The sequence below is a fragment of the Ursus arctos genome, unplaced genomic scaffold (genome assembly GCF_023065955.2).
Source record: "Ursus arctos isolate Adak ecotype North America unplaced genomic scaffold, UrsArc2.0 scaffold_26, whole genome shotgun sequence".
NCBI lineage: Eukaryota > Metazoa > Chordata > Mammalia > Carnivora > Ursidae > Ursus > Ursus arctos.
The window spans coordinates 24,256,684-24,269,104 of NW_026622941.1; the positions used below are offsets into that span (position 1 = coordinate 24,256,684).

General features: G+C 43.1%; 1 protein-coding gene across 2 annotated transcripts in view; it reads right to left on the minus strand.

Moving 5' to 3' along the window:
* Nucleotides 1–1,303: 1,303 nt before the first annotated feature.
* ITPR2 (inositol 1,4,5-trisphosphate receptor type 2) overlaps nucleotides 1,304–12,421 on the minus strand; it is a 472,588-nt gene continuing 461,470 nt past the window's right edge. For both annotated transcript variants that reach the window (XM_026502230.4, XM_044385596.3), the window contains 2 exons: nucleotides 4,917–5,078; nucleotides 1,304–4,179 (listed from right to left, as the gene is read on the minus strand). In XM_026502230.4, coding sequence (XP_026358015.2) covers nucleotides 4,093–4,179; nucleotides 4,917–5,078 — 249 coding nt within the window. In that variant the 3' untranslated portion in view covers nucleotides 1,304–4,092. The remainder of the gene's footprint in view (nucleotides 4,180–4,916; nucleotides 5,079–12,421) is intronic.

A 12,421-nucleotide genomic window follows, 5' to 3' on the forward strand; every position in this document is an offset into this window, starting at 1 on the left:
CCCACCCCCAATAAATGCTGGGCACGATGTTCCATTTGAATTAGCACAGTGTGGTTCAAGCCCCCAATTTTTTGTCCTTCACGTCTCACTATGTAAAACAGCAATAATAATGACTTTCATACCAATGGACAGATTACACAGACACGTGGCAAGAAATGAAAAAGGCACTTGAAGTATCACATGCAAAAAAGTTCTACAAACCCCATTTTATTCATAATTGATAACTTATACTTCTCTGGTCTTGACAGATTCTATTAGGATCATATTATTTGAGGCAAATATAGTAATACTCGACTGCAGGAAAGAAAAAGTCTACTGGTGATGATATGAGAAGTAGTGGTATGATAATTTTATAAATGATTCCAGTCTGTGGAAACAGTCCAGGTCAGAGATGATACTTGGATTTGTTTTCAGATCTCTCCACTTCCACACGCATGTTAGATCCTCTACTTGGTGTCGGTACTGGGTTCCCTTCTACTTGACCAGCGATTATTTCAGAGCTAGCCAGTGAGTGACTGGAGGGCCTCAAATGGTCTCAGGCATTTTCTCACAGCTGGACTTAGTTGTCAACTTTTGCAAGTAGAAAGTTCCCCGGAGCTTCCCCACTCCCTACAAATGGTATGCACCCCACGATGGCGCCCATTTTAGTGACCTGCCTAGCTCCTAGAGGCATGTGTGTTTGTGGTTAAGGTGCCCACTCCTCTCTTTCCAATGGTATCACGTGTCACTCATTGGAACGGGTCTGTGGGTTATTCCGTAGCGATTTAAGAACAGCTGAGGGGAGACGCCTCTTACAGCTGCCCTTGCACAGAGCACAGTCTGAGGCACGTTTAAATGGTAGCTCTCGAGTCTGTAATTGGTTACAGCATTACACCTGTGCAATATTTACTTACTTAACCCCTAGTCCACTGGGCCTCTGGAGGGTCGGCCCTTTTCTTCCTATTAACTCTCATTTACTCCTTTTCCCTAACATAGTGAAGATCCACTCCTCACCTTCCCTGCCCAAATCCCCAGATGGCCAGCCTGTCCACTCAGCTCAACCCGGGCACGTGGGGGCAGGGGGTGAGGCCTAGTGGATTACTGCTTGTAACGAAACAACTATAAACTAAGAAGAGCAGCCAAAACAATGCGTTGTGAGCTGAGAATATGGAAATAAGCACATGATTAGTTCTGACTTGAATGGAACATCTTCCTGATATAATCAATAATCCACTAGAAACTGTATCTTTATCACCAACAGAAAAATTTCAGGAAGCAAGAAAATAGCCCTTTCTAAATGAACTTTCTCAAGGGCTTGAAAAAATAATTTTTACATGTATATAATTTATTAATATTATAATCTTATATGATACAAACACTCTCATCTCATATGATATTATAAATTAGGAGACATACTTTCATTAAACTCTTGGGTCTCAGAATGTAGCATGCAGGGAAATAAAATCTTTTTGGAATTAAAAATTATATTCAGCAGAAACTGATACTTTTAAACTGATATGCATTTTAATAACTAAGGAGTGAAACATTTCCCTTAACATCAGAATCAAAGATTAATGTACTCATTTTAATATCACTATATAAATATAAAAACGTTAACCGAACTTGCCTAGGTCAAATATTCCAGTTGCATTAACAAACATATACATACCAAATATGAACTTATATCAAATGTCAAATTTCCCCATTACTATCTTCTCATGACATCATGACTTTAAGAGCCTGGAGAGCGACTTTTTTGTTTGCTTTTTTGTTATTGTTTATTTTGCTCTATAATCTCTAAGTAGTTAGGCAGGACAGAAAAACACAACTGAGAAATATTTCAGTTTTGAACAAGTAAGAATCAGGTCAGTTGCAATCTCTTTTGGGTACTTCCTATTCGAGAAAATACGCCATGAAACGGTGAGCTGCCCCTGACAATAGGTGGAGAGGTTAGGCCGTTTGTTGATAGCAGTTATATACTCAATGGCATGGTCCCAGAAAAGAAGAAATAGTTCATCAAGTGAAAAGCAGGTTGCTCTCATCTGGACAAATTAATCTCTTCTGATGTTCAGACATCAAAAATATCTTATTTCATGTTAAAACAGAGGTGGGTTCCTACCCTGGAATAGGATCAATCTTTGCCAATTTCCTCTTCTTCTCCCCACCTGCAAACTCTGTCTAATTAAAATACTTTCATGCGTACTTTCATCTAATACTGTTGTAACAATGACGGTCTTGAATTCAAACAATGACTGCTTTGGTCGACTTTGGTTTGGTGAAGCCATTTTAAAAAAATCAAGTATGTGATATCGTTTAAAGTTTTAATAAAGGATTAAGGGTAACTGAGCCACAGTGAAGTTTCTGTTCCATTTGTTGAATGCCTACTAGGTTCAAAGCTCTGTGCTGCAGGCAGCTTTATATCCCAGTTTCTTAGTATTTTGGAATCATGGTCCTTTGGTGATTGGGAAAGAAAAATATTATGGTGTCACAATAAAGAATTCTTAAGACAGGGAAGTACTGGGGTGTGGGGGTGGGAGGTACCAGTGGATTCAGTTAAGAAACTGTTGCTCTGGGTTTCCACAGCTTGGCTCCAAGTCTACATTTCAACATTGTGGAAGAAGGACTGGTTCAGAAATCATTTATAATCTACCCAGACCGTGATTCAAGAACTTTAAGAGCCAATAGTTTTAAACTAAATGACAACAATCCAAAAGCTTTAAAAATGGTCATAGCAAACCCTAACCAGACCTTAAACCTTGGCAGTAATAACTTGAGAGTTTTAAGACTCTGGAGGTAATTGTTCTTTCCTTGGGGGGCAGGGGCCAGAGGTCAATTTGCAAAGCATCTCCCAGAGTCTGGGGTCAGGGGCCTTGTCCCTTCACCATGCGGCAGTTGTTCCATTACCCGTATATTTGGCTTTAACATTCTAAATGTATAGCCTCTATGAATCCAATGAGCACGGCAGGTTATTTTCTCCCTCCACAAATCCTGGTTGCATAATTTAACCTAAAAACAATTTGGGGAAGAGATGATTATCTTTCTACATTCTGAAAAGCTCTTACCGATACAGTTTAAAATCCACAATTGAAATGCTGTATTTTCTTGAGTATTCAATAAATTTCTTGGATTTTTTCCCCCCTAACTGCAGAGATGGGATAAATAAAACCACTCAATTCCTTAAGCACAGCAAACATGAATCAAACAGCTTTTACTCCATATTTATAAAAGGCAATGTGACCATCGTAAGTTTCTCAATATTCCCTGTCACCTGTAAGCATTTCCATTTAGTATTCTCAATGTATTTTAATAGCATACATATGTTTGCAAAAAAATTCTTCCCCGGGGCTTACCGTCAGCTGTTTCTTCCCCAAATCTTTTAAAATCTTCCCCTCTACATGACTTAAAACATGTTTTGAACGGGTTATATGAAAATCCCCTTTTGTGCTCCGCATTGACAGAGCCCCTCCGAAGCCGGAAGAAAGCAATCACATTCCAGTTGTGCTGTCAGCGTGAGGGGCACGAGCTCCAAAGCACTACGTTCCGAGAGCTGGAAATCCATTGTGTGGCATGTTATAAATAAGAAAATCGCCCCGTGACAGCTACGGTTTGGAAGCATTAACATTTTTCTCTGCAACTCTTCCTTTTAAATCTTTGCTGTTATTTTCCTTAGGAAAACTTAGCCCCTGGATGAATTCCTGTATCGCTAACCTATACGCCGTCATTAAAAGAAATCAATCCCAACCAACCGCGACGAAGGTCGCCGTCAGCACTTAAGCCCAAACTGACTCTTACTGATTTAGCCAAAGGTCGTTCTGTCCCTGCCGCACCCCCTTGCACCCTGCCTCCCCCTACCCTCTCCTTCCATTTCCAGCAAGCTACCTCACGTTACATTAAGAATGCGTGATGTGCGCTTTTAGCTTTTAAGTTTGGTCTTCTCAACCATGAAAACACAGTTATAAATTGTTCTCAGAGCTAAACCACTCAACATCTTGGCACTTGGTTGTTTTTAACTTTCAACAATAGGCACTGTTCACTCCCCTCCGTCTCAGTTCTTTACTCAGCGATCAGGCAGGACACTGATGAAAGGCTAGTCACGGCTTCCCCCCCGTGGTATCAGTGTGGCGGCACGTGATGATTCACATGGGGTGTGTTTGGTCCGAGAAAGCCCAGTCTCTGCTTAGTCTTCCTTTGTTCTGTCATCTGGGGGAAAAGAGAGAGTGCGTTGAGCTGATTTTCTCACTTTTTCCCAGTGTTGGTGGGCTACGCAATGCGGGGTTAATATTTCCCAAGCACCTACAGTCTGTCTGGCATCCTCTAGAATATAGTTGCCAAAAAAAAAAAAAAAAAAAAAAGGGAAAATATTTTTTTTTAAGTGAATTTCCACAAACAGAGAAAAAAAAAAAGGCAAACCCCTCTCTGTGGTTAAAAACAGGAACCATGGTTCTTTTCAAGCAGCCCTGACTTGTCAGATAATCACCACCATCACTGTAGTCATTTTAATAGCTACCCCAGCTACTTTTGATAGTATTTTTACTACTGCTAATAATTTCACATGATGAACGGGTTGATTATAGCATTGAAATGACAGGTCCCGATGACGATCTGCCTTTCCGATGAGTTTAGTAATTGCTAGGATGGCAGAAAATATAATTTTCTCTCAAAAAGTGCAAAGAGGCCCTTGTATTTTGGCATTTGCTCCTTCTCCCCCGCCCCCCGCCCCTTCCGTAGCGGGAGAAGACTCACACAGGTGGGAATGGGATAGGAGAAGCCTCGACCTGCGGAGATGTGGTTCTCACAACTCAGTGTGGGGGTTCCTTTTTGGAATTTACAGCTCTCTGTAACAGTCCTGCCCCCAGGAGCCTCAGGTCTCCCCTCACACGAAGTGGTGACTGATTCCACCCCACCAGCTGCAGCTCCAACTTCCCGAGCACACTGACCTGCTCCTTGAGCTCGGCCAGCTGAGCTGACAGCTGTTTGACCAGGCTCATGGTTGATTCCAACTTCTCCTGCAGGTTCCGAATCTCATTTTGTTCACTGTCACCTTCATTGCTAACGAGGGACATGGCTCGCATCCGAGGAAACCAGTCTAAATTCTTCTCCTAAAAGCAAATACAAGGGAGTAAGTATTGGGAGGGAGTCTGGAGTTCCATAAAAGAAGGATTATAGGCGTTCATTAGTATTAACATTTAAATCAGAGTTTCTTAGTACTCAAAGCAAAAGGGACTGTTTCTGGCCAGGCTTGAGGATGTCTGTGGGTGGGAATGAAGTGCAGGTTAGGCTTTGGTTTTCATGAGCTGGGGGAAGATTTTAAATATTGGAACAAACTTCCTATGGGCTCCCAGGGAGGTCCCGGGTAAAGCACTTAGCACAGCACCCTGAACCCAGAGGGCATTCAGTGAATCCTGATGAATGATGAGGTAGGGTCTGGAGGCCGCAGAGAACAGATTCAAGTATGTGTGGGTACAGTAGAGGCATGCGCTGTTTCTCCACAACCCCCCCCCGCCCCAGAAAAGAAAGGGGTGGCAGAATAGAAGGGTGGTAAAAGAAATGTTTCAGTTCCAGCCACCCATGCTAAACTAGTTTACCGCCCACTTCCCCAAGACAGGCTCTGAGCTCTGCTCAGGCAAGGCGGAAGTGGGAGCGCATGGCCCTAGGTTACTCTGTCTGCTCCCTTTGGAAACACTTTATTACAGTGAGGATGAGGTTTCAGAGTTCGACTTCCCCAGAGGGCAAGAGCTGGTACCACTTCTGTTTTTCTAGGCAGACTGGGTGTAGGGGTGTGTGTGTGTGTGTGTGTCTGTGTGTGTAGTCCTCCATTGTTGTAGAAACCAGGAGTTCACCCGGTGCCCGGCTCGCTTGAAAACTCTGCTGAACATCATACAATCACCATGCATTACTTATAGTACACTTTTCAATTTTCAAAACAGCTTGCAAGGTAAATCATATTGTCTCCATCTTACAGATGAGACAACGAGCTGCCCCAACAGTTTAAACACATGGACTCTGGGAAACAAACTGAGGGCGTCAGAGGGGAGGGGAGTGGGGGAATGGGATAGGCTGGTGATGGGTAGTAAGGAGGGCACGTATTGCATGGTGCACTGGGTGTTATACGCAACTAATGAATCACGGAACTTTACATCAAAAACTTGGGGTGTACTGTATGGTGACTAACACAGTATTAAAAATACTATAAAAAATAAAAGACTGGGCAAAAGAAAAAAATACTGCCAGGGAACAAAAAAAAATAAAAAAAACAAAACAAAACAAAAAAAAACACCCATTTGACAAGCGAGAGAATGGCAGAGCTGGGATTTGAAGCCAGGTGCGCCTTTCCACCACGGACTGGGAATGTCAGCCTGCATGGCTATTTGCCTCCCTATTTCCCTAGGTCCCCTTTCCCAACATCCCTAGTGCTGATCTCCCTGCTTAAGATTTCTCCCACTTCAGAAAAACCCACTGCAGTGGTTCCCATGACTTCTGCCTGGCCAGTCACTAGAAAGAGGGTCCACAGAGTACTTTCCTCCCCTGAGGTTCAGTGGGAAGGCCTGACTTCTCTCTGTCCTTCTGTCTCAATCTCCTCTAACTATGGGGTTGTTGCTGGTGTTCTGCAGTTATTGTCACCGCTCAGAAAACAACAAGTTCTTTATGGTTCCCTACCCCCAATGCGATGAAAAGGGCAGATAAAGAATTAAAGAGAAAACATATTGAAGAATTTGAAACTGCATTTAAACAGCTGTAGCTAATTAGCATGTCAAAGGAGGATGGTCACTTAATTTGAAGTGCACAGTGACAACCAAATTCATTCATTCAATCAATCCTGCAGCATCTTTTGCCCGGTACGTAGAGGTGAAAATCAGATAAGATATCTGCTCCAGGGGGGCCTGTGGCTTACGACAGCCTTCCACGAAAAGTGGACTGTGCACTGTGTATATCAAAATCCTCAGGGGTTGCCTGTTAAAACTACAGATTTCAATCCCACTACCTCTTTCCAAATCAGAGCATCTTTGGGGATGTACGTGATTCCTACGTGCACTCCAGCTTAAGAACTCTGGTCTACGCAGACAAAAAAGATACATGATAGTAGCTGGAGTAGTGGCAGGGTAGGGAGGTGGACTGAAGGAGAAAGATCGGGAATAGCTCTTGTGGGGAGTGGGAAGAGGAAGCCAAATAAAGACCCATTAAATGCTTCTAGAGCAGGATGGGTGGCCTAGCAAATTGGGAGACCATGCCTTGTAATGACACCCGCAAAAACCATGGTTTTCCAACAGCCTGGCTGATGTGCAGGTGAGGCAGAGAGCTGGACTGATGCAGGACGGTGTGTCCTGTATCAGAAAGACATGGTGCTGGGAAGTCAGCAAAGTGCTGTCTGGAGTGAGCGACGCTAACGCGTGGCCTGGTAGGTAAGATGGAGGAGAACAGACCTGGGCTCCCTGCTCCCTGCACTCAATCCTTAATCCTTTCCACAGCCCACTTAACTCAGTTCTCTTACCTGTTTAGTATCTATATTCTTTACAGTATTATCGATGGTCAGAGCTTTATAAATGAAGAAACTGAGGCTAGCACATGGTTTAGCTGGGATCCCAACCCAGACCTGTCTGCATCGAGGACTCTTGCAAGGCAAGACAGAAGACTGTGGACAGAAAGTGGAATGATAAAATCAAAGATTCTGAAGGTAGAACAACTTTAGGAAATGAAGATTTTAGGGTGAGAGTGCCTTCAATCTGCTAAAATATCAGCGAATTGGGGGAGTTAGTATTTACTGGGTATAGAGTTTCCGTTGGGGAAGATGCAAATTCTCTGGAGAGGGCTGTAGTAATGCAGAGTAATGCAGTAATGTGATTGTACTTACTCCCGTAAAAATGGACACTTAAAACGACAAATTTTATGTTATGTGTATTTTACTAAAATTTTTAAAAAATCACTGAATTTGCAGGGGCTAATCTTTTGGATGAATTGTGCACAAAGTCCCTGAGGTCATCCTGAAGGAGGTCAGTAGTTGGGGTGGATGAGGACGCTGTGGGTGGCCAAGGGCCAAAATCTGTGATGAATGTACAGGAGTGAGCGGGAGGTATCAGAGGGCAGTGATGGAAAAGGGTTGAAAAAGGCATTTTCACATGCACGTGAAGATGCGATGATTTCTTAATGAAGGGCAACCAGTCAGCAGAGCCCTCAGTGGGGAGGGCTTGGGGAAATATGCAGCTGCCAGCAAGTGGGCTAACAGACTAGGGACTGTCTTGGGAGAGCCAAGAAGGCATCATTCTGGGACAGGAGAGGTGGTCTGCATCAGGATAGGGATTCTAGGGGGCACTGATGGACCAGAAGGGCTGGAGAGCCTCAGACAGCTGGGCCTGGACTGAGAAGGTGCTAATGGACATGGTGATAGCCAGGGTCAGGATGGTGAAAACATCGACTTTCAGAAAGTCTCCAAAAGAAACAGAAGGAAACCACTGCTGTGTTGCTTAGCCAATGGCATCACTACTTCAAAGAAAACATGGGTGAGACTCTGTGAAACCACCTTTGAAGAGATCCTATTGTAGGTGTCCCAGGGTTGGGACTCTCCCTACAGATTCATTCTTCACTTGTTCATGTGTTCATCCATTCATCTGCTCATTCTTACTGTGTTTACCACGTCTGTGCTAGGCACTGAGAAAACAATAGAGAGCAAAACCCAGCAGAGTTCCAGTCTAGGTGGAGAGTAAGACTTCTGCCAAAGGCTGGTGAAAGCAAAAGGACAAGCTTGGCTTGCAGGCTCTATGGTCCTTTCTCGTGGTTCTCCAAAGCTGTTCTCATTTCTAATACCCTTTTGGTTCTCCTCACCTTTCTTTCTGTGGCCGCTTGTGTCTTTCTCTGTGTCTGTCTGTTTGCTTGTGTCTCAGTCTCTTCTCTCCCACGACTGTGCTTTTGTTTTATTCTGGTCTTCCTCTCTACATCAACGGACCATAATCTGAAACCTATATACCGTGTGTAACTAAGACTTTTTTGAGTACTGAATGCTCTGTAGATCCTTTCCTTAATTTTTAAGGAGCGTGACATGAATGTTTTACATCTCTCACTAAAATGGAAAAAAATAACCAACCTAAATTGCTCTCTGTCCTCTTTTTTACAAATAAAGCCAGTCTTTTAAAAATAATGTTCACAACTGATGTTTCTTCAAGTGAGCGCAGGAAGTACATTTTTTCCCACCAAAATTAACTCAAATACAATAGTGTTCTCAGAATAAATGCTGCGTATGCTTTTTCATCGAAAGTGGCTCCCAATTAAATACCCCAAGGTTCCTCTTTCTGCTCTACTGGCACAATGAGCAGCTTCTATGGAAGGCTCAGACTGAGCAGGGTGAGACCTTGGATTTTTGTCTAAGCCAGAACCGCAAGACAGACGTACAGAACAGGACACCACTTTCTTACCCTGTTGACTTGTAATGCGTTTGCCATCTAACAAAGCAGCTTGATTTGATTCGTTATTTCTCAGTTACTCATATGGGCTATGTACGTCTTGTGATTATGCACATGACTAGTAGATTCCCATGCTGACTTCTGTTAGTCAATATGAAATCATTTCCTTCTTCCACCAGGAATGAAAATATTCGACCACAGGGTAGCATAAAGTCGGAGAAGTTGCAGATTAACTGTTAGGCTCTGAGGTGACAGTGTAAGAACCTCATAACTTGGTGAGTGGAAATTCAGAGCTTCTTGAGAATACTAAATGCAAAGGTCAGAGATAAACCAGTCACACCTCTGAGAAAGGACTCGCAGAGCATGCCGACCATCACCCTCTAGCTATCCTTAGATTCTAAAAATAATGTATCTTTCTAGATGACCAGAAATGAAAAAAATCTTTCAAACAGTACATTCAACAGATCGATTTGATCTATTTACTTTTGTAGTTATTCAATAAAATGATTAGGGTGTCAGGTGTCCCTCAAGGTTAGCTGTGCTGTTTTCATGTTTGGTTCTTCAGCATGATCCCCCATTTGTGCCAAAGAGGCAATGTGGTCTGATGGAAAGATCATGGACCTAGGAGGCAGAACACGTGGGTTCTGGTTTTAGCGCAGCCAAAAACTAGCTATGTGATATAAGGGGAAGGGGAACCCTGGCTCTCTGAGTCCCAGTTTCCTCATCTGTAAGACCAGAATGTGACCCCAGGGGGTCTCTGTGTCTCCTCCAGCTCATTCTTCTGTGAGCCAGAAAGTTTCACAAATCAAATTGCTGAGACAAGCCTCAAGCCTGCCAAATGAGCAAACAGAAACATAGCATTGAGGCTAGAAGCGACCTTGAAACCACATAAGCCAAGCTCATCATATTACAAATGCCCAGCCTGAAACCTAGAAAGTTTAGGTTTCCTGTAGGTCTTACATACAGTGACAGATGTCCCTGCACTTGATTTCCACTTCTGGACAAGTTTCTCCACATTACATTGGTGGAACAGTTTTTGTGGAACCTATTCCCGTTGATGCTTCACTGGCCATGGGCTCAAGAACATGTAGGATTGTAATGATTTCTCTCCACATCAGAGCGAGATTAAGAAGTAATGGGATGTGTTTCCCTGATGGCTAGTGATGTTGAACATTTTTTCATGTGTCTGTTAGCCATTTGTATGTCTTTTTTGGAGAAGTGTCTGTTCATGTCTTCTGCCCATTTCTTGACTGGATTATTTGTGTTTTGGCTGTTGAGTTTGACAAGTTCTTTATAGATCTTGGATACCTGCCCTTTATCTGAACACTACATCAAAAACTAATGATGGCTAACTATATGTTGGCTAACTTAACATAATAAAATAAAATAAAAAAGAAGTAATGGGATGGATTTCAGTGAGCCAAGCTTTGGTGAAGTTGCCTCGTGTCTTTTTAGCTCTGCTAGGTACCCATTAAAAGTTGCCTGCTTGTAAGCTAAAGAGGAAGCAAGGACTGTATTCTACATCATAGTAATTGATCCCACTTGTTGGCTGCCTAGCAAGTGTCCGAAACTTTAGTCATGCTCTGGCAAATGCCCACAACAATGCCACAAGGTAGAGACTGTTACCATCCCTGTTTCACAGATGAAAACACGGAGGCAGGAAAAGGATTAGTTACTTGCCAAGGTCACACAGGTATTGTAAGTGGCTGGGCCAGCCCTTGGCCTCCACCCTGTGCAACTGGAAATCTTGTGCTCCTTTCACTGCACTGGACTACATCTCCACGTCTAATGGAGGGTTCATTGCTCAGCTTCTGAACTTGCCAAGGAAAACAGACCACAGTGAGAATACCATAACTTGAGCCCCCTTGGTTACTTCTGGGGTATGCTAGAGGTTTACTTATTGAAAATGAGAAACACAAAGCCTCTAGGCAGTGTATCAGATCCATATGCAGATACTGATGAAAACGCATCAACACTTGACATTCACGGCAATTTTGCAGAGGGCTCTAAAGTATTGCTAATGAGTGGTAACACGCTGAACATACCGTGTATTGTATTGTCACGGAATGTCAATAAACCATTTAATATAGACCTTCACCTCTGTTTCCACTCTCCCTGACTATGCTTAGAATGTGCTGTCACAAGACCATTTTTGCTAAGGTCTTGGTTACCATCTCTCTTCTAAGCCTTCTGTTTATACTGCATTTTCCAATCTGAAATCATTTACAAAGCCTCCTAGGCTGACAAGTATAACCATTTCCCCAGAGCCTCAGTATGACCCATTGCATTCCTCTCTTTGCCTTCTGGTTTGAAGATGTCAGCAGAAATGGCTCTCCAACGGAACACTAGCAAAGCAAATACTACCTACTTACTGGAAGGTCCCCGAGGGGAAGCACCATTGCTTCTTTCCAGGAACATCGGACCTACAAAAATAACCTAGAACAAGGATTCTTTGTGAAGTGAAAGTAATCATTTTGGTTAGGGGGAATGCTTCATGTACCCCAACCCTGTGTCTGCTCAATGGAGTAGAAGCACAGGGGGGCTTCTCACCCTCTCACCAACGTGGTGACCTTGATGGCAAGTTAGGCATTACCTCAAAAACTTAAGGGACACCCACAACACTGACATCTGGGTCTCTAGCCTTGTTCCTAGCCTTTAACACTGCACCTGCATATGACAAGTATTGCTCCATGTGGGCAACAAAAAGGCTGGTTCTCATGGGGGTTCAGATGTAGACTCTGGGTTCATGAGGAAGGAAGGATGAGTTGGAAAATACTCTTACAAACTTTAGGGACTGGAGGGACAGAAAGGATCTACCTGTGTCCTTTGAAATTAAAACACTGTCCTGGATTGACAAATAAATGAAAAACCTGGCAACTCGTTCTATGTGTTAAAAAAATACTATGGAACTGGAAGATTCATTTGCCAGTCCTTACTAACTGTATCTTCCTTCTGTATCTCCCTGTTTGTTCTGTACCCATATCTCCCTCTATCTTTCTTCTGCAACCGGTGGGTTCCCACAAATGTAGTAGAGTACCAAATTTGTGTGG